Consider the following 20265-nt stretch of genomic DNA (forward strand, 5'->3'; position numbering starts at 1 on the left):
CAGCAAGGTCACCCCTCGGATCACTCAAACCAATTTGTTCATGTCACGTCCACTCATGTTTCACTACAAATGCAGTATAGGCTGAGATGTGGCGGTGATACGAGCCTCGGACAGCCACGTTTACGGCGTCACAGATACAAGCGGATAAAAAGCCAGAGTGAGACGGAGAATTGATTCATTTGAGGGAGCTTCTTTACTCCACCCCGCCACCCCCATTGTGACCTTAATGCGATTTTGGTCACGGCTGTCATTGAGTCACTGAAAGAGGACTTAGCTCTCTCTCATCCTCTCATCTCATCCCTTTCTCTCCCTTCTCCTTGTCCTTCTCTCTGATGTCTGAGAAACTATTAATAACACGCACACAAATACAAATCAAAAAATCGGAGCTACCCTCACCTCTGTGAAAGGGTTACGTCCTCTTCCATCACACAAAACAGGCCGTTGAGTACCTCATTCGTAGGCGCTACATGATAAATGATCCTATATCTGCACTTGTGTTCAAAAACACTTGATAAAGCCTCGTCCTGATATTTAAGGACACAGCATTTACTAGGTTATATACAGCACACGGTCTGGCATGTCCTTCGGTGTTCCTTCTGCTATACATAATTTGTTTTCATAATGGCTAAGGGCAAAAACAACAGTATTTGTCTGCTTATTTAGAGATCATTTGAAGGTAAACAGTAATACAATTAATAGAGATACTCAACTGAATTGTGTGATGATGATATTAATGGTAATCACGCCACTCTGCGACACACTCTGCTTCAATGAAATCAACTTTAAAACACCAAATGAGGTAATTATTTGAAACAGAGATGATGAGTATTGAGTGGCCATCAAATTATTTAAAAGCAGATATGAAAAAATACACCAGTTTCATGATGGGATCTGGGGGCTGCACCCAGGTTGGAGTTTAAGGGTGGAAACGCCCCGTGAGCTCTTAACATTTCAGCAACTTAAGCGTGGCTTCAACTGCCACTTGAACTTCTAATTTTACAAGTAATTGCACCAATCTGATGGATAAAGTGGCAGAAGAAAATAGCTCATCATTCTGCTTTTGCAATGGGCAGGACGGTTGGATGTCTCATCAAGAATCACAAGGGTTTGGCAGATTTTACTGGAGGGGGAAAAAAAAAAAAATGACCAGCTGTAATCGCCCCTTCTTGGATGCCAAAGCAAACCAGAAGGCAGAAATGTCATCATTGGAAATGAGAAAAGAAAATCCCCTAAAAATGTACAGATCTCCCGGGCTTGCCAACTGACGTTTCTGCGATTGGATATTAATTATCTGTGATAGATTCACCCAGCTTCACCTCAGTTGCACATTTAGTACTGTAGGCTCACCTGGAAGCAGCCAAGTGCAAGCAATCTTATCTTTTGGCCACTGAGAAGCAGTTTGGGGTTAAGTGCAAGACTCTGGGACACCTCAATGCTACTCATTGACTTTATTCACACAAGATTAGTCCAGGGAGAGAAAACTGCTGCCCACACAGATCTAGAAACAGCCTATGCCTATAAATGTATAGGTCATTTTAGGGCTGTCAAATGCAAATTCACATTAAGACCATTTTTAATTTGTTAAAAATCTGATGGGCCGCCGATCTTTCGGAGGATTTAGGGGGCTGAGTTTGAATGCTAGTGAAGATACTGGCATCATATGAAACTATAATACCAAAGGAATCCATTGGTACCAACCATGTCATACTAACTTGTCGTGAAGGAGGCTAAATAACGCTCCAAACTTGCGCTAAATTTTGAAGAGGAAAAAATGGCGTGGCCATTTTCAAAGGGGTCCCTTGACCTCTGACCTCAAGATACGTGAATGAAAATGGGTTCTATGGGTACCCATAAGTCTCCCCTTTACAGACATGCCCACTTTATGATAATCACATGCAGTTTGGGGCAAGTCATAGTCAAGTCAGCACACTGACACACTGACAGCTGTTGTTGCCTGTTGGGCTTGAGTTTGCCATGTTATGATTTGAGCATATTTTTATGCTAAATGCAGTACCTGTGAGGGTTTCTGGACAATATTTGTCATCGTTTTGAGTTGAAAATTGCTTTCCAATAATACATATATACATACATTTGCATAAAGCAAGCATATTTGTCCATTTGTTGATAAGAGAATGAAATACTTGAAAAAATCTCCCTTTAAGCTACATTTAGAACAGATAAAAAATGTGCAATTAATTTGCGATTAATTGCAAATAAATATTTTTATAGATTGACAGCCCTAGAAAATTTTATATTTAAATGATCTGTTAAAATGTAATTTTACTTTTTTTTCAATGTTCTATTTTTTGGGTCATCTATGACAATTATTGAAACAGCCAATCAGATAAGTGTTCTACCAGGTCATAGTTTAAGTGAATGCATTGCTTGGCCAGGTTGGGGACAATTCTGGCAAGTTTGGGCAAAAACAATAACTCTAAATAACTAAACCGTGTGCAAGCAGCTTGTAACAGTCTGGCTGCTGTGTGGTTCGCCCTGCCAAACACATAAAGCTGGAAAAGGCAACATGGCTGATGCTGCAGCTTACCTAATTGGTCAAGCTGTCGTGACCAAATTTAATAAGCCGAACAAGAAGACTACATTATGGCTTCCCTTTAAAATAATATATTTTTTTCAGGGTTATAAAAATCAAAAACTACAACGTAATTCAGCTTTGACAGTGTGGGAAATATAGGCAGACAATGCTGAAGCACCCAGCGATACCATACCTGATAAAATTCAATTATATCGCCACTGCATAATGCAGTCCATATTGTATTTGTTCAGATAATGCATAATTTCAAATATCATTTTCACCTGAGAAGTCGTTCTGCATACTTATTGTAGTCTGCTTTTCTGCTCAAGACGCACGCCGAGCAGCTAACAATGGCGACCCGGAGCGACTGAGAGCCCCGACCCCATCATGTGAGCGGCAGCTGTATGGATTTTCATTTGAATAATTAACGCTTCCCAATTTCACACTAATGGTTGAGAGGTATCAGAATGGTATCATTAGCCGCTAATAGAGATTCATGGTGGAATGGCTGCAATATTTTTTGCAATATTTCCCCCCCTCTTTTTTTTTTCTCCCATTCCCACTCTCTCAACTAAGGAGTTGCAGAGTGCAAACCCCTTAACTCCATCCCATCAGCTTTTTAATTAATGACACAAATTACGGGGCCTTGAATAGCATGTGCCTAAGGATGGGGGAGGACACGCGGGGTACCATCTCTCTTTCTCCGTATTCTCTCTTCATCTCCCTCATTTTTTTCCCTATCATTTCCCTCGGTTGGTGCTCATGAGTCTCCCACACCATCATTACAGGTTCTATTTCTCAACACCCCTCGTTTTCCTTCAACCACTTGTCTGCTCTCTTTGTGCTCCTTCCTCGTACCTATTCAATTCTCCTCCCTCCTTTTCTGTCTCCATCGCTTTCTCTCTCCCTCCTACTGGGAAGCTGCAATGCTATCTTATAACCTTGACAATGCAGGATGCTGCGTGTGTGTGTGTGTGTGTGTGTGTGCGCTTGTTCTTCTTTGGTCTGTGTGCATGCGTGTGTGTTTGTCTCTCTTTGAGGGACAGGTGCAAGGACTTGGCGCTCGTCCAAACCTGCTACCCACGTGGGACCCGACCAACAGAGGGAGGAAAGACAAGTGCAGCCGAGGCAAAACAAAATTAAATACATTTTTTTTTGTGGAACATAGCGGCAACTGGAGCAGAAATAACCTAATTGTACCTCCTGAAATATGTCTTGATTTTCAAGGACCTTGAAATTATGGAACAGAACATTGAGATGAGGGGGTGGAGAGAAAAGAAAGAGGGTGTTTAGGCTGGTTAGTGGCTGGACATGGTGGAGCACCAGCAAACAAAGGAAGGGAGAAAAACACAAGGAGATGGAAAAGGAGCTTTGATTAGTATGGTGATCATTAAAAGGAGAGACCCCCCGAAGACACCGATCTCTAATTAGTGCTATATCCTCGACACTTGGCAACCCAACAACTCTCTCAGACATGTGTGCCTGAGTGTGTGTGTGTATGTGTGTGTGTGGGGGGGTAGCTGTTAGAGGAAACACTGAGATAAAAGCTCTGCTTGTGCTATATAAATTGAAGTGTTTATGAACATTTCCTGATGCTTGTTCGGCGTGCGAGAGCATTTATTCCAATATGTCGGTGTGTGTGTACGTTTTCGTCTATCCGTGAAAAATAGCAGAGATGATCCTGTATGTACGTTACATTGAGCAAAAAGAACAGCCGGTACAAAACAAGAGCCTGATAGATTACACCAGCTTATTCGGCTATTAGTGGGGGAAAACAGTTTCCGCGTGTCCAGATTCACCCCGTTCACACCGCCATTTATCCACATTGGTAATCACAGTCTCGGCGTGCAATTATCTCGCCTCTCAACTGGGAAAAGAATATTTTTCTTTTCTGTAGGACCATTGTTAATTCAGCCCCCGAAACTGCAAATTTATGTTTTAAAATATCGCACTTTTATTACAAAAATGTAAACATCATGTAGTCGTTTGTTATTTATTACTCTATGCTATTAAATCAGGGAGTTTAACCTTTTATTTCCCATGTGATAATACTAAACACGTAGGGCTGGACGATATTATTTTTATTTGAATAGTATAATGGCAATATGATAATAGTTATCTTTTAACAAAATCCTGTTGTATAAAGCAATAATTTCCAATAAACTGTAATTAAAACATATTTGGTTACACATTAAATATATTTGACGTATCGTGATGCTTAAAATTGAATTGCATGACGTTTTTCTGCTCTAGCATACCTATCTGCTCTGTAAACCACATGCCCTGGGTTCTCCTTGGAGAAAAACATCTGAAATCTATATTTCATAGTTTTATAATTGTGCCCCTGTCAGTGTATTCATCTTATGCTGTAGCCAATCAAATCATTTTATTTTAAACTGTGCTTGCATTAAGCAGTAACATCGCCATTCAATCACTGGCGGATGGTCAGCAGCAACTACCCGCATTAGCTCTGTAGCCAATGCCTTCTTCTTATCTCGAAACAAACACACGTCTTGTCCTGCACCACTGCGGAAAATTGCACCACTAACGTCAGTTTGCAGGCTAGATATTAACTTAGTTAGTGTAATACAAGCACATTAAATTGCTTCAAAACTTGCAAACCTCTGAAGATCAGCCAGTTTAGATGCTGGTGTGGTCCCTATTCTTCAGTGTCACTGCTGATAAAATGCTGTCTGTTATTGGCTTGTAAGCTAGGGTTGTGTACTTTGTCTCTCTGTACCTCTGCAGCAAATGAGCCTGCTAGCTAAACTGTCAATCAAGCAGAGACACTGACACGCCCCTCAGAGGCTTGAGGGGAAAAACAGCATTTCTGATATATCTCCCAAGACCTTTTTTTGACCTTTTTTCTCCACATTTTAATAGTAAAAATGACTGAAAATACATTTTAAAATCCTGTTTACATTATTTCTGACCCGCAAAAAACTTCTAACTGTGATTTCAGTTGGACTCGTGAACATGTGAAGGGTAAATCCTGATAAAAACAGGCCCTTTTCTGCAAAGCACACTTTAAAACCAATGTGTTGTGACAAGATCAATCACTGCAAATTCAGGTCCACGACACCAGCCGTGGATCTGGTGCGTGAAATATATGACAGAAAGTCACAGTCGTCAGAGCTTGCCGTGTGGGTTGGGGAGTGGTCAGCTGTCACTGAGTGATGTGATGGCATTACGAGGCCCCCTTCACACATGGGAAGAAGTGGAGCTGGTTCGCTCAGGTGGGGAGAAGAAGAAAAAAGCTGTCTGAACAAGAAGGCTAATGCTCACTGGCATTTCAGCGGCGAGCATGGAGGGTGTGTCTGTGTGATGTATCTGCTGTCACGGTGTTGACTCCCACAGTAGACCTGATGAACGTGGATTGGAGAGCTCAAGGGCAAAAAGCCACTGAACTTCCATACAATCTGCTTAGTAGATTTACTGATAGCATCAAATAGAGTGATCTACTCTTGAAGAAGCTTAAAATTGCTGCAAGATTATCCGAGGCAAAGAGAAGTGCCTGGTTGCTTGGGAGGTATAGACTGCTGATGATGCTTGAATACTGAGCGTGGGCAACTATCACACCCGATTTCTCTAGATTAATGATCTAAAACGTGTAGAGACTGTAAAACAATGAGTGACCCTGACGAGACGCGTAACTGATCGCGGTGTCCACGCTACAGCCATGACGTCCCATCCTGGTCACACAGGTGGTGTTTACCTTAGGTGTGACCACTGGCATAATGGGCCCAGTAATCACACCACAATCTGCCCAAGCTGCATTGTACGTGATAGCCGTGTGTAGAGCATCAATTTCATGGTTTCACCTGCCAACACAGAAGGACAGAGATTGGTAGCAGGTGCTGAGTAAAACATGCCAAAACAATCTACTCCATTATTCAGCAAGTCCTCCCCCCCCCTCCCCCCTCTGAACTTGTTAGGTGTGTTATTATTAGCAAAATGAATTAAAAAACAATTAGGCGAGTTGGAAGTAAAAGAACTCGACAAATTACATGGCAAGTTTCCACGAGTTGTAGGGCTCAGGATTACGCCGCTCCGTTCAAATCGGTGAATTGATTGCGTGATTATATGTCCTGGCTTAGCTTCCGAAGTGTGAGCAATATCTGACAGGGCTGAGCTGGATCCCACTGTGCCAGACAGGATTTTTACATTGTCCTTATTAGCTACAAACAGTGGGGGGAACTAGTGGCTTATGTATAGCAACAGACTGCCAGCAGGTTTTCTTCCTTTGTTCTCCCACTCTCTTCTCGTCCGTGCCTTTCTGTCTTTCACTTTCCCTCCACCTCATCTGAAGTGTCAATTCTGAAAAGTGAACCGAACAAAAGAGTTTCCCTGAAAGGACGTGTCATTATCCCCTACCTAATTTTTTTGGGAGACGAGGGGGGGATTGACCGCTCTCCTGGACTTAATAAATCAGTCAATTCGCCATGGAAACCACACAGAAAGGTAGATCTAATTACTACAGGGAGATGGCTGATGCTCGGGAGGAGGACAAGAAAGGTAACAGCAAGCTGTCAACAACAGAACGAGTCTTTCAACAACAAAGCGTGGTCGACGCGGGTTTGAATGCGCTTTCTTGTGTGACAAGTCTGAAGGGCCACCGAGGGGGATGTAAGAGCTTCATTACTGCTGAGGAAGAACAGCGGGTAGGTAGGAGTTGTGTTGACCTCTAGTGAGCTCGACCTTTGGGGAGGAGCTGTTAAAGTGAAAGTTACACGGAGAGAAAGGTTTTAATAAGGCACTAAGAGAATAGACGCGCATCTCGCCGCTGAACCGCGGGAAGTCAAGGTGAAGGGGCGGGGTGGAGACAGATGTTCGCCATTGGAGCAGAGTCATGTTTATGAGTCATCATAAAGGGTCAGCGTATCACTTGTGCCTGAGGGTAGCCTTGCTAATCTGTAAAGTGCATGGGGGAGCACGCACAAACTGCACTAGTACAACAAAGACAGAGACCTCTGGCAGATGGAGAATGAGTGAACCCGGATGTACTCCATTACGACTTAAGGGGGTAAATACAAGCCAATTCTACTCAGTTTGATGTATTTAGGACTTTGTATTTAATCTAGTAGCATGTATCAATGTATTTTTTAATCGTTTCACCTTTCTATCAGTGCTATTTACCCAGTGTGATGTTATTTCCTCACACAAGACACACACAGCTCATATCAAATAATCATTCAGCTCATATTAAAATATGATGGACTGCCTTGTGCTCTGCCACACAGCGCAGGCAAACACTAGGCACTCTTTGTAGTAATTGTTGTAACATTTCTTTTTCCATTTACAACTGATGGAGCGGATCAAATCGAAAAATTAATAAAATCAATATTGTATCTGCGGCATGTGTCCATCGATTTAGCACACTCCTCCGCCATTATCAACGGTGGATCTGATTGTGCGATCTCGCCAGCTTATGAAGATATGGAGAAGAGAGCGGGTGATTTATCCTAAATAGAAAAGAAGCTCCATAAGCAGAATGCAGATAAAAGCTGTCGAGGAGGGGTGGTAAAGAGGAAGAGAGGAGGGGCAGTTGAGGGAACAAATAAAGGGATATAGGGGGAGAAGAAAGCAGAGCACTTAAAGGGCAAAATGTAAGTGAGAGTGAGAGAGACTTGGAAGAAAAAGAGTATTAAGACTGAAAGGGAGAGCTTGTCAGTGGAATACAGAGTCAAGACTCCACCACTGAAGGAGAGTTGGAGTCATGGGTGGCTGCGTCTCTTATTAGACACTCAAATCTGTCAGTCTGTGTCAGGAACTTGGTAAAGAGACTTGTGTTAAAAGCCCATCCACAATTGAGCTGCCATGCCTCCTTTACCAATGTAAATACCTAATTATTTGACAAATTAACAAGCAAACCAGTTTAGCTTTTTGGAGAATTCAACGTGAGATATCTTTGTTCATGATTGATTAGGCAAGACAGGTAGTACAAATTTAAACAAGGCACAAAAACAGAAAGAAACGGTCTCTAAGTGTGGCTCATTTCAGCCGAAAGGATTGCTTCATTTGGGAGGTAAGAAGAGAGTGAGTCCGCTGGGCTGTCACAGATGAATTGCATTCACGAGCTGCAATAAAATGTGTCTCAAAATCCGTCTCCAGTGACTGCTTGTGATTACACTTTGCTTCCCCGCTCAATATACAAATAAACGCCTACATGACTTCTGCATTGCCAGCAGAATTTTTTATCCTGCAATGGTTCTGGGCACAATCCATAGTTATGCCAGACAAGGTGCCCCCGTTTCCCTCCCTGGTGCGCCCCTAATAGGTGGCCCCGATGTCACAGGAACAAAGCTGCCAGAAGCAGTTTTCCAACAGTTCGGGTAGACTGTTCCATGTTTTCGACTTGGCTTGTTGAGCAAATTATTCAAGCGGGTGGAAGGTGGGTAGTTGAGACAGACTACTGAATGGGAATGCCGAGGGTCTCATTGTGAAGAGGACAGCTATTACAATGGGTCACAGGGATCAGGAAAGAGTGGCATTACCAAGCCTCTGCATTGGATGGAAGCCTTTTTACATGGCAGCATATGGGTGACTATGTCCTTACTAGAAATTGCACATGGGAGTGGATAGAAATGATTTAGGATTGGGCAAAGGAGAATACAAATGAATCCCTCCTGTGCAGGCTGTTCTCATACACCGTTCTCAAAACTACGCTGTCTACCCTGTTCCTTCTAACCGCGGTCGGGAGGCTTAAGCAGGAAAAGCACTGGGATCAGCATTGATTCATGGAGAGACCTTCGTCTGGTTAGCTAACATTACTGCCAAGCAGGTGGAATATAGAGTGATATTGTGGTTTTAGCTGACGTGTGTCACCTCACTGTGTTGATCAATGCTCGTTCATGTCTAAGTAGAGGGAGCACAAGCGCGAGCAACAGGACGCTGACTTTCATTGACTTAACGGCCACAGGTGCCGCTGTTAACAAGCAATTTCTGATTCTTACAAACAGTCCCTTTAAGTTAAACTTTTGGAGTCGTTTTAACCCAAACCATGATCTTTTCCTAAACCTAACTAAGTGAAAAGACTAGAGCGGAAATTGACACGTGTGTCATGCATTTTTGGGGAAAACATCAAAAATGAGGAATAACTTTTTGCAAGATATCATACGAAAAGTTGTATGAGGATATAAAGAAATTCAGAATTCAGAAAAGTGACATCAATAACCTAAAGTGAAAGTGATGGGATCACGATGGAATGGGACCGGCAATGTTCAAAGCCATGCAAACCGGAGCCATGTGTGTTATCAGGGAAAAAGTAAAGCAGGATCGGGCGGAAAAATATGGAAGAACTCCTTTCTGTATGACCCTCTAGTGGGCAATGATCACCATCTGACTATGATCAAAGAGAGAGAGAAAAACACTCGAACACTGCCAGTTCCCAACACTGGGACAACGTCCATCTTGGCTTCTACAGGTAAACCTTTTAGGATAAAATGTTAAAACAATGGCATGCTAGGTTACCAATCAGAGTAGATGGAAATGTGAGTCGCTAAGAGCTTAATGGAACAATTTTGGAACAAAAGTCCACATTGGGCACTCAAAGCAAAGCACGCTGAGTGTTTGAATACTGACAGGAACTCAGAATTGCACTAAAACCGAGACAGTTGATTCAATTTGTGTTACTGTCCATTGCGGTAGCTTTCAGTTGGGTCAGTTTTCTACATGGACGCCTCAGAAAGACATTGGCACTGGGTGGCTGACTGCTGGGATACAGAAATGTGCATATTGAAAAGAGTCAGGTATAAAAGAGCCATCTGCCAGCTCTGGATCACAGGTTGAAATGGGTTTTACCTCACAACATGAAAGCTCCTGTCAGACAAACTACTGAGGGAGCCATGTAAGGACATCAAATGTTGAAAAGATGGTTTTGATTTGAATTTGAATTATTAGAGTTCGCTTGAACCCAACAGCTAACTACAAAGATAAATGTCCATGACCAAATATTTCCAGTTTTATATCATCAGCAAACAATATGTCAGGATTTTGGCAGGCGTAATTACTGTGACTTTGGTGTTCCGCTTCAAAAGGTCATTATTACACAATACCGAAGGTCACATGGCAATGTCCATGCCACTTCCTGTAGCCTCACCTGGACTTCCTCTCTGCGTGTTCATCCTGTCACCCCATGCTGATCATTTCCCTTCCCTTGCCCAAATGTTTCCACTCAACTTATGTACAGCTTGACAGTGTTTTTCACCTGCTGCACTAATTAAATCCTTTTTATTCGCTCCCTTCGGAGATGCTTCAGTAGTCTGAACATTAACTGGCGTCCACTGAGCTGAACTGAACCGAAAACAACAAGTATGTTTCGTTTCGATGAAAGTCAAAACGGCCTTTCTTGTTGCTATGCTAACAGAGACATGACATGATTCCTCAAAGATATTAAAGCGCTGTGAACTGGGGGAGCTGATGGGAAGGCACTGACAAGCACCATCTCAAAATGAAATGTAGCTAACGCTTCCCCTGACTGAATACATTAACAGATGTGCAGGGTTTTTTTTCTTTTTAGCATGTTGTTGACAACATAATTCCCACACAGCGGCATTACTCTGGCTAACAAATCTCCATCTGTGAGAAATTATTTGCCTGCTGTATCACTTTAATACTGTATCTGCAGTATATACCTAGGAGCCGCTTATTTTATCATCAATAAATTACACAACTAATATCCCACAGAGGATTTTACTTGTAAAAAAATGACTGTAAGCTGGCACACTGCTGACATAATTGATGCCATGCGGGATGAAGAAAATGAAGAAAAGCGTTAATCTCCTGTCAGTTACAACAAAGACTTTAACGTTTGATAATCAACAGTATCTGTATCAGTAACGCGTCGATGACTAAACATTCCTCCACACGGATATACTCTATCATTTTTCACATGTAAACAACACTGTCAATAACATTTCCTGCACTCATACAGGGTGTTATGCTTTTTGAATCACAGCAACCAACATTTGTCTTCGCATCCACTGCTGCGTCTTAATCTGTTCCACTGAACTGGATGACACATTCGAGATATTTTTGAACATTTGGAACATTACTAGCGTGCATGTTGATTGGGTGGTTGATGAGTCACTGCTGTCAAAGAGGAAATGAGGATGGGTAAGCGCTTTAGGAGGTGCTTAAGAGTGTGAGAGAATGAAGGAATACATACTGTAGGGTACACATTCATATTGGACTTCCAGATATTTGTAGGTTCCTGGGCAAGGGTCAGGAAATACATCTGGTCCAGCCACAACAGCACACTGGGTCCGGTTATTACATCTGAAAACAGAGAAAAGAGCAACAATAGCGACATCAGACAATCTTGTCTTTCTGAATGGCCACGATATACAGTAGCTGCAGCACATTAGTCGGATGTTTAGTGTGTGGTTAATGGAGTTGAAAGTATTTAATTCTGTAGCAGAGATTATGAAGATTATCAAGCTTCGCTGTTCATGGAAATGATTCACCCAGTTTCTTCCCTTAAATACATAGTAACTGAGTAGCATTATTATACTGTATTCTAGCCCTTGGAAAAAAACACCTAAAATAACTACTCAAAATGAATCAGGAATAGCTCCTCAACCATAAGGCTTATATGCATACATCTGGTCTCTTTTGAAAGGTAAGAAGCTAAAGAATATGAATTCATTGTAAGTAAACTAAACTATATTACCATGGAGATTACAATGCAGATGTTATAAGGGAAAAAATAAGATTTGTATTCTCAATTAGTCTAAAATCTTTATTTCAAAGGCAATATCACCATTATAACAAAGATCCCATGGATAATGATGCAACTGAATGTTTTCTAGTACTCTTTACTACAACTGGGACTGTACATTTGATGAAAATACACTAAAATACACCATTTATGACACAATGTATAAAGATAAACACAAGCGCTCTCCATGTTTTGGCTATGTTTGCTGTTGACTGTTTACTGGGAGATTTACTTCAAAACACTATTTCTTTCCATATAGCCATGTTACAATAACATAAATATCCAAAAAAACATTGAAATAGTAATAAACGCAATTAATACTGATCAATATTCATATATGACTGAAGAGCCCCATGCTATACAGCAGATAAAATGAGAATGGAAGGGCCCACAGTGGTCTATAGGGTATCCACAGATTCGTTACAATGAGACGAAAAGAAGTAGAGAAGGTTAAACAAACTGGATTTGAGGCAATTTTGAAAACTTAAAATTGTGTTAAATTAGTTGGGGAGTGACCTTATCAAAAAGGACTATGAGATGGCTTTGATTTGAGGGACATGTGAAAAAGAATATATATATTTTTTGCCATTTGGAATTGAGAAATTGGGATTCTATCTGAGGGGTTGAGATATAAGTTGGCTGCAGTGTTTTATGGTATATATTGTATCTATGAACATCTGTATTTTATTTGTAAACACATTTTTTCTTTAAAAAATATCCTTTGTAAAACAGTAAATGTTGTCTTTTGTATAAATCGTTTTGAAAGGTTGACTGTAATACTGCTGTAGATATATTGTATTTATGGGGACACATGATTAACTGATGGACTACAGATCTCAGGTACCACTCTGATTGAGGCAAGATAATTGAAAACATTAAGGGAATAAAACATGGTATACGGGAGCACGCTCGTGTGACATGTTTCACGTTGAGAGAGTTCACCCCTCTTTGTAGGATCAGGAGACAATCGCATGGCTAAATTCATCTTTCTGTTGAAGGGGTAGAGCTGGAAGTCACGGACCTGAGACCAGGCTTTAAACCGTGCACAGGTCACATTGTTATTACTCTGTGATGGATGGTCGTGGTCGTGGCGGAGAGGAGGGGGCTAAACACAATCAACTGAGTGCGAAATCGGCTCCAACATGAAATGTAGGTCTTCATTAAAAAAACACAATTATGGTGCCGGTGGTGTTCTCATGTGCCATTTTGTTTTTGGCAGTCATCAATCAGACCCCCACTTCATATGCACAGAGAGCCTCTCGCCACACATAATAGCAACACTTATCTCACAACATTAACTCTTAAACGTTCTGACAAGTATTGATCTGTCGCTGCTCTGCATCTTTTTTCAAATTGAAAAAAAAAAAAAAAAAAAAATGATATGAAGGTTGGTCCAGACCTTATTTGAGCACCAAGTGTGTGAGTGATCTTCATGAGGCCAGCTGCTGCAAGCTACAGTATATACAGGATCGCCGTCCATCAAATCTATACTCATTTACAGGCTACCATTATCTTGCAATATATAAAAGGTATTTATTCCCCAGCAAGGCCGTTCACAGTGTAAGCCTTGTTGAAGGTCAAGGCGGGGTCTGACACAATGATTCATACGCCACAATTAAAGGATTCTCTACACCTTAATTAACATTGATTGGCTGCCGACTAATCAATCGAACCAGTGAGGGACAAGCAAAAAGGGGCCCATCTCATTTCAAGCCGGCCCCGGTAATGAGATATGGTCTGCCGAGTCTCTCCCACGCGAGCTTTATGGGTTCATGAACTCCCATCGCCCTCTGCCACTCACTCCAGTCAGCTGTCTGCGGCGTGTCCCTGCCTGTGAAGAGTTAATTCCCAGGCAGTAAATGCCAGTCAAATAAATAAGGGGTCAAGCCTATGAAACTGAGAAACAATTATAGAGGCAGGCCTTCTCATCTCCACACCCTTACTGGTTTATTCTGTTTAGAACTGGGGGGGGGCCTGTATCAGCAGGTGAGAGCACAAGTTAAGATTAAGTGTCACATAGAATTACAAGTGAGATGGATAGAAGAGATGTAACAAGCTAGAGGTTGGAGGCAGAGAAACAAACACACACATGAATGGACATAGTTGTTGGCTTGTTTTGTGGATGGACAACATGATTTTTTTTGGGGATTCAATAATGCTGCCCGAGAAGTTAAGCTATAGGACCAAATCTGTAATTTTAATCATAGTTTGTAATAACTTCCTCTTGAGGGATTAAACATCATAATGTGTATTTAACGTGGATTGCAAACTTAATCCCAGCCTTAACATCTATCTTGACCCACATTCAAAATCCCTGTACTGCTGTGCATTTTTTACCTTCGCGCACGCGGCCGCAAAAAACGGTTCTGATCAGTTTTTTCTGTTAGTGTCCTGAAGGCAACCCGCATCTTGCAGGGGGAATAAAATAAGGTAGAGAAATAATCACAATTAAATGTATCAAGTGCAAATCAATGGCAGAGCAGGAGGGGGATCAATAGCAGGAGAAGCTGCCCACGCCACGTGCCACAACGACTTCACAATTACCAATTAGAGGGATAATCAGGATTTCATCAGACGCTTGGCTCTGATGGAGCCCTTTGAACTAGTGGGAGAGGGAAATTGATCCACTTTGCCTGATGTATTCAAATATGTATGGGAAGATGTGGTGTACATTTGCACCATAGGAGCTACAGCAAGCTAAAGCCCTAGCTTAGCTCACAATGCAGGCAAAAGTGGCCCATTCTTGCACAAATCGCATGGAATCTGATCTTTTCAATTCTGATTTGGGCCACTTTCATATGTAGTCCTAAATCAGGTACACGTCTGATGCATCTCATTCAGAATTCATGCAACTTTTACGTCACTCTAGATCGACATTCGTCACAATTCTGCATCATGATCCCACTATGCATCCACACACACACCTCCATACAGACGTTGCAGCCATTAATCCACAAAAAGCCATAATTAAAAATGTGGCTCTATTTTGCCTCATCCTCCTCCTAAAAATGAAACGGTAAACATAAACGTCAGTGTCCTACATGTTTACTTTCCCATGCTGCGTGTAATAGTGGTGTAAGAAAATATCAATACACTGCAGTATCGCAATATATTTATGTTTTGTGATACTGTATTGATTCAAAAACACTATTGATGTTTTATTCTATACAGTCTCTCTCTCTCTCTATGTATATGCTTCATTGTCTTTTACATTTTTTTATTTACTTAATTGTGTTTACCTGAAGAATCCTGCAAGCAATTGTATTTAAATTGTTTTTACTGGTATAGGCAAATGTTAATTCCTGTGTGCAGACTGCACACAAAGTAGTGCTATGATGTTGAATGTTACAGGGACTGTGATAAATACAAATGCAGATCCAACTGTTCTGATTGCATAAAAAATAAAACTTTTTACCCATATTTTTTGCATATGGCAATGTGTTCTTTACACTATGACAGTTTTCCTTAAACTAGATTTTAAAAATCGCAATACATCGCCTTGCTTACAGTATTGCAATATATTGAATCGTTACCCCTGTATCATGATATCGTATCGCCAGATAATTGCCAATACACAGCCCTTGCATGTGACGTCTTTGCTATTGTTCCTTTGCGCATGCATATCAGTTCAGGACTGTGACCAGTTCACACTGGAATCTGACATTGGACATATTTTTTTTTTAAAATATCTGAACAACCCGAATCAGATCTGAGCAATAAATCCAAATTGGGCACTAAAGGCTTGCAGTGTGAACGTAGCCTAATTGACAGTCTTGCTAGAAGCTTGGGTTCCACTGGCAAACAGTAAACAAATAAAAAGGATGAAATGCATTCTTACAAACACATATTACTTTTATACACCAATTTTAAGTGTTATCAGCAAATGGTGAAAGACCACATCTGGATATAACCCTCTATCAGAGGTTATATTCTAAAAGAAAACACAAAACTGGATTTTGCAATTTGGCCACCAACTGTCACTTTTTTTTTATCCACATTCCCACTTTTTCCTCCCTTATAGCTTTTTCCTTCTGTTCCCTCGTCTGCTGTTTGTTATAACTGGCAGATTAGAGCTTAGACTGCCAGCTGACGAGGGGAGATGTGGCACAAAGCACAAGAGCCCTATGTAAGCACAAACTGTAATGACTATAATCGCTGGCTGATCCTGCTGCTGCCTCTGATGTAAGTGGGTTGAGTCCCCTCAGTCTATTGACCACTGACAGGACAAAAAAAATAAACAAATGAATAAATGAATGGGTGAATAATTGAAATCAATGAAAGAAAGAGAAAGAATACGGACATAAGAAACAGCCAGTAGTGTAAGACAGCTGCTGTCAAAGCTGGACCGATTTGTCCACATTGGAGAGTAAAAAAAAAAAAGAATTGGTGTGCACCACTGTTCCCTTTCAGAACTCAAGTGATTCACATCAGGAGGAAAATACCAACCAAGTGGAAGGACAGAAAGGTTCGCCAGCTTTTAAAAGTTCAGGAGGGAAAAAAAAAAAAAAATGCAATGCTGAATCTGCTTCCAATACGGCAAATTGCTTTGAGTGATTTTCCATAGAATTCACATCAAAGAGGGTTGCCTGGAGTAAGTCAAATAAGAACGGAGACGGTTCAGCTCTCGTACTGCATTGAGGGGGACGCCTCTCTGTGGAGTTCTTCCACAGTTTGTATATGTTTGATGAAACAGTCCCTGTCAGGGAGCGCAAACTCTCCATTTGCTTTCAGTTAAAAAGAGCAAACACAGCCAAAGTGCCCCATCTCCGACAAATCCACACATTGGTATTAGTTCCTGTGTTAAGAAGAGAAAAAAATATGCACAAGGTGCTTTAGGGACTTGGAAGTGTGTGTGTGTGTGTGTGCAAAGACAAAGTGTATGTTGTTTGCTTCATGTGGACACTGCAGTGTGTGTCTCTGTGTACACACTTGTGAGAGTTTGTATTTGTCGGAAAGGGAGGGTGGGGAGTGGGGTAAAAGAAAAAAAGTGACGGACGGGTCAATATCTCCATCCCTCTGCTGGGACCCATTACGCTTTAGTGATGGTCTTCGCCACCCACGGTCGACTTCATTCATTATCTTTCCCAGCTGCACGCCGCAGCATCCATCTTTTCTCATTCAGCCTGTCTCCTGGCGCAGCACACACACACACACAAAAAACAACCTTTAAGACTCCCATGAAAACCTCAAGAAAATGTTACAAGGAGAAGAAAGGCCTTGAGCACTGTGCATTTAGCTCTCGAGTAAAAACCAGGAAGTATTTAAAGTCTGACTGTTGAGTGTCGTTTGGTGTAGCTCTTTTCAGAGAGAGGAATTACCAGTCCCTGTGGAAGCCTATTGTTCACATGGAGAAGCTTGCTAAGGAGCATAATGTATCAAGTGTTCTATTGTGGAGCTGCTATAGAAATAATGTATATTGTATATGTCCCAATTATTTGGAGTTACTTCAAAGAAACCCCACGCTGTGGATTATCTAACAAACTAACAACCATACTAATGCTCTCTATGTGCTGTTCCTGTTTCTGCTTGGGAGGGTTGGGTGTTTGTGATTGAATTCAGCGAAACTACACTGATTTTATTAAGTCATTTGCTTAAGTGCTGTGCCACCAAAGGGGGCGTTTCAAGTGAGAGAATTATTGCAAACATTAAGTTCATGTTTTGTTGTTAGTCATTACAGCTGGAATATAGCAAACAAGATGCAAGATAAAAGGCGATGAAGTCAGTGTGGCAAAAACATACACAATTTGAGTTGCAATGGAAGAGTGCTGCTGTTCCTGTAGGCTATCCGCTCAAATTGGTTGTAACGTTATCCAGCGTTAGCAGGCTACAACCAGCATCCAGCAGCGAAAGTGAACTGCATGAGCTGCAAACGACATGCTCGTTTTATTATTGAACGTGTCACGTGTCCAAATTGCACCAAATTGGACAAAGCACTCCAAGGGGTCCCCAGCAATACACCCGCCAAGTGTGAAGACGATCGGATGAGCGGTTCTTGAGATATGCGAAGGACGTACAGACAGAGATTCGTTGCTTTATAGTTAGATGAGCACCTATAACCATTGCCCCTATTCAATGAGAACTCCATGAGTTATACCTGTTTACCAACCAGCCCTTTAATACACAAGATACCAGTCAGCTGGAATGATTTAGCCTCATTTTTAAAGATTATATGGTAATTCCGAAAAAAACAAACAACAATGCTCTAAAGCCAGCCGCTGAGACTGCTGATTGGAACCACTAACAGTAAGTTATTTGTCTTGGTAGCATTTGATTGCATCATCACAACAACGGTCACATCGTTATATCAATCATCCCAGAATAAATCCTATATCTTCAAATGGCATCTGTCTGTAGTAGAGTATGTGAGAAGTTGTGGAAAAAAAAGGTTAACGAGTTCATCTAGTTCTTTATACGTGCACATAGGACTACTTTTTTCCAGTCTTTTCTTGACAGTCAATCTATAACACCTGCTTGTACTGGCAGCGCCATACATCACATAGTATACATACTGTATGCTGGCTTTCGACCGGCTCCTTCATAACAGAAAGGGGTTGCAGGGTTGAGGGTGAAGTGCACTATATGCTGAAGTTTTCATTCACTTATACTTCAGATTTTCCTTTCTGGATTGAGGATTCAAAGCCCCTTTAGTTAGAAATAACCTTTCAAACCTACAGGTTGTATGGGAGTCCGGAGGGTAATAGATAAGTGTTATATACATATTCAAACAACCTACACTTCTGCACTTGGACACCGAATCATACCGACAAGTTATCTATAATGGCATAACACATTCTGTTATTATTCTAAAGCTGTAGAGTTTGTTTTTCAGAACGCCGTGAGACCTGCTCAACGCAGATTAAAATGCATAAGAGGAAGATGGGGGAATGTAATGTATACAACATAAATACAATGAGCGAGTGCAGGTGTGGAGTACTTTAAGTGCAGCACTGAAGGGGCCCACTGTCCTCGAGTATTTACGTTCGCATATATAGCAGCGTGCAAACACGGATGAACATCTGCTCGCGAACACATGCATGCACCTACATGTTCAACAAGATGATTGATCAATGTGAACACTCAAAAGTTTGCTTCTCTGCAGCATTAGCAACACAGCTACAAAGCCATAGGAAAACATCAAGCTCTGTCACCCTGTTTGTACAAACACTACGGGTGACAAAACATCAGACATATTCCTTTTTTTTTTATAGGATTAACTATGTGGAACTAAGCAGAAATGAATAAAGTGCCAAGTGACGGTTCGGTATAGAGAAGATGGAGTGTTTATGCGCATGAGCTATATGAATGACCTTTATCAGGCTCTATTAGGTATGGAATAAGAGTTTCATTAGGGATGGTCAAACAAAGGTCAAGATTGATCATCTCTCACAAACTACTTCCAGCGCTTACATAAATCCAACGCCATTTCTCCCAAAAAAAAATGAGCATCTTGAGCTCATTTTTTTTCCTCCTGACAAGCATAATCCCTCTTAGTCATTCATACAGATTAGTAGCTTTCATAAGATTTTTACATCACACAGTTTCCCCTCTCTCTAATATTGTGTTTGGAAGATAAGCCGCAGTTCATCCCAACGCAACAAGCTGAGACAAATACAGTGGCACTGGTGGAGAGATGATCAACTAAGACTTCTTCTCAGTATGTTAAAAAATCATACTGAGTTCTATGGATGTGGGCGATGTATGGATTCATCCATGAGGTCCTTTGCTTGGCTGTAGTCCAAGAGCCTAAAGTGAAGCTTGATAAACACATGCTTTTCCTGTTCTGCCGCATGTTTGGACGAGTGGGCACTTTCACTGAGGTGATGACTAAAACAATATTCTGTAACTGAGAAGCGAGACCGGGCTTGTTTATGGCTCACGATGATGGATGAGACAAATATAAACGACGGTCAAAACATTTTTCCATCTCTGATTTGTTCTATTTGTACATACCCCCCACTTACTGAAGCCCACACCAGGAAGTAATCCTGCCTCGTGATTCGTTTTTCCTTACAGT

At 41.4% G+C, this 20265-nt stretch overlaps 1 protein-coding gene across 20 annotated transcripts in view; it reads right to left on the bottom strand.

Moving 5' to 3' along the window:
* The window catches only part of LOC119481177 (adhesion G protein-coupled receptor L3-like), a 234267-nt gene that overhangs the window by 101005 nt on the left and 112997 nt on the right, over nt 1-20265 (bottom strand). For all 20 annotated transcript variants that reach the window (XM_037757857.1, XM_037757869.1, XM_037757866.1 and 17 more), the window contains exon 5: nt 11700-11809. In XM_037757857.1, coding sequence (XP_037613785.1) covers nt 11700-11809 — 110 coding nt within the window. The remainder of the gene's footprint in view (nt 1-11699; nt 11810-20265) is intronic.

Source organism: Sebastes umbrosus, chromosome 22 (assembly GCF_015220745.1).
Source record: "Sebastes umbrosus isolate fSebUmb1 chromosome 22, fSebUmb1.pri, whole genome shotgun sequence".
Classification (NCBI taxonomy): domain Eukaryota; kingdom Metazoa; phylum Chordata; class Actinopteri; order Perciformes; family Sebastidae; genus Sebastes; species Sebastes umbrosus.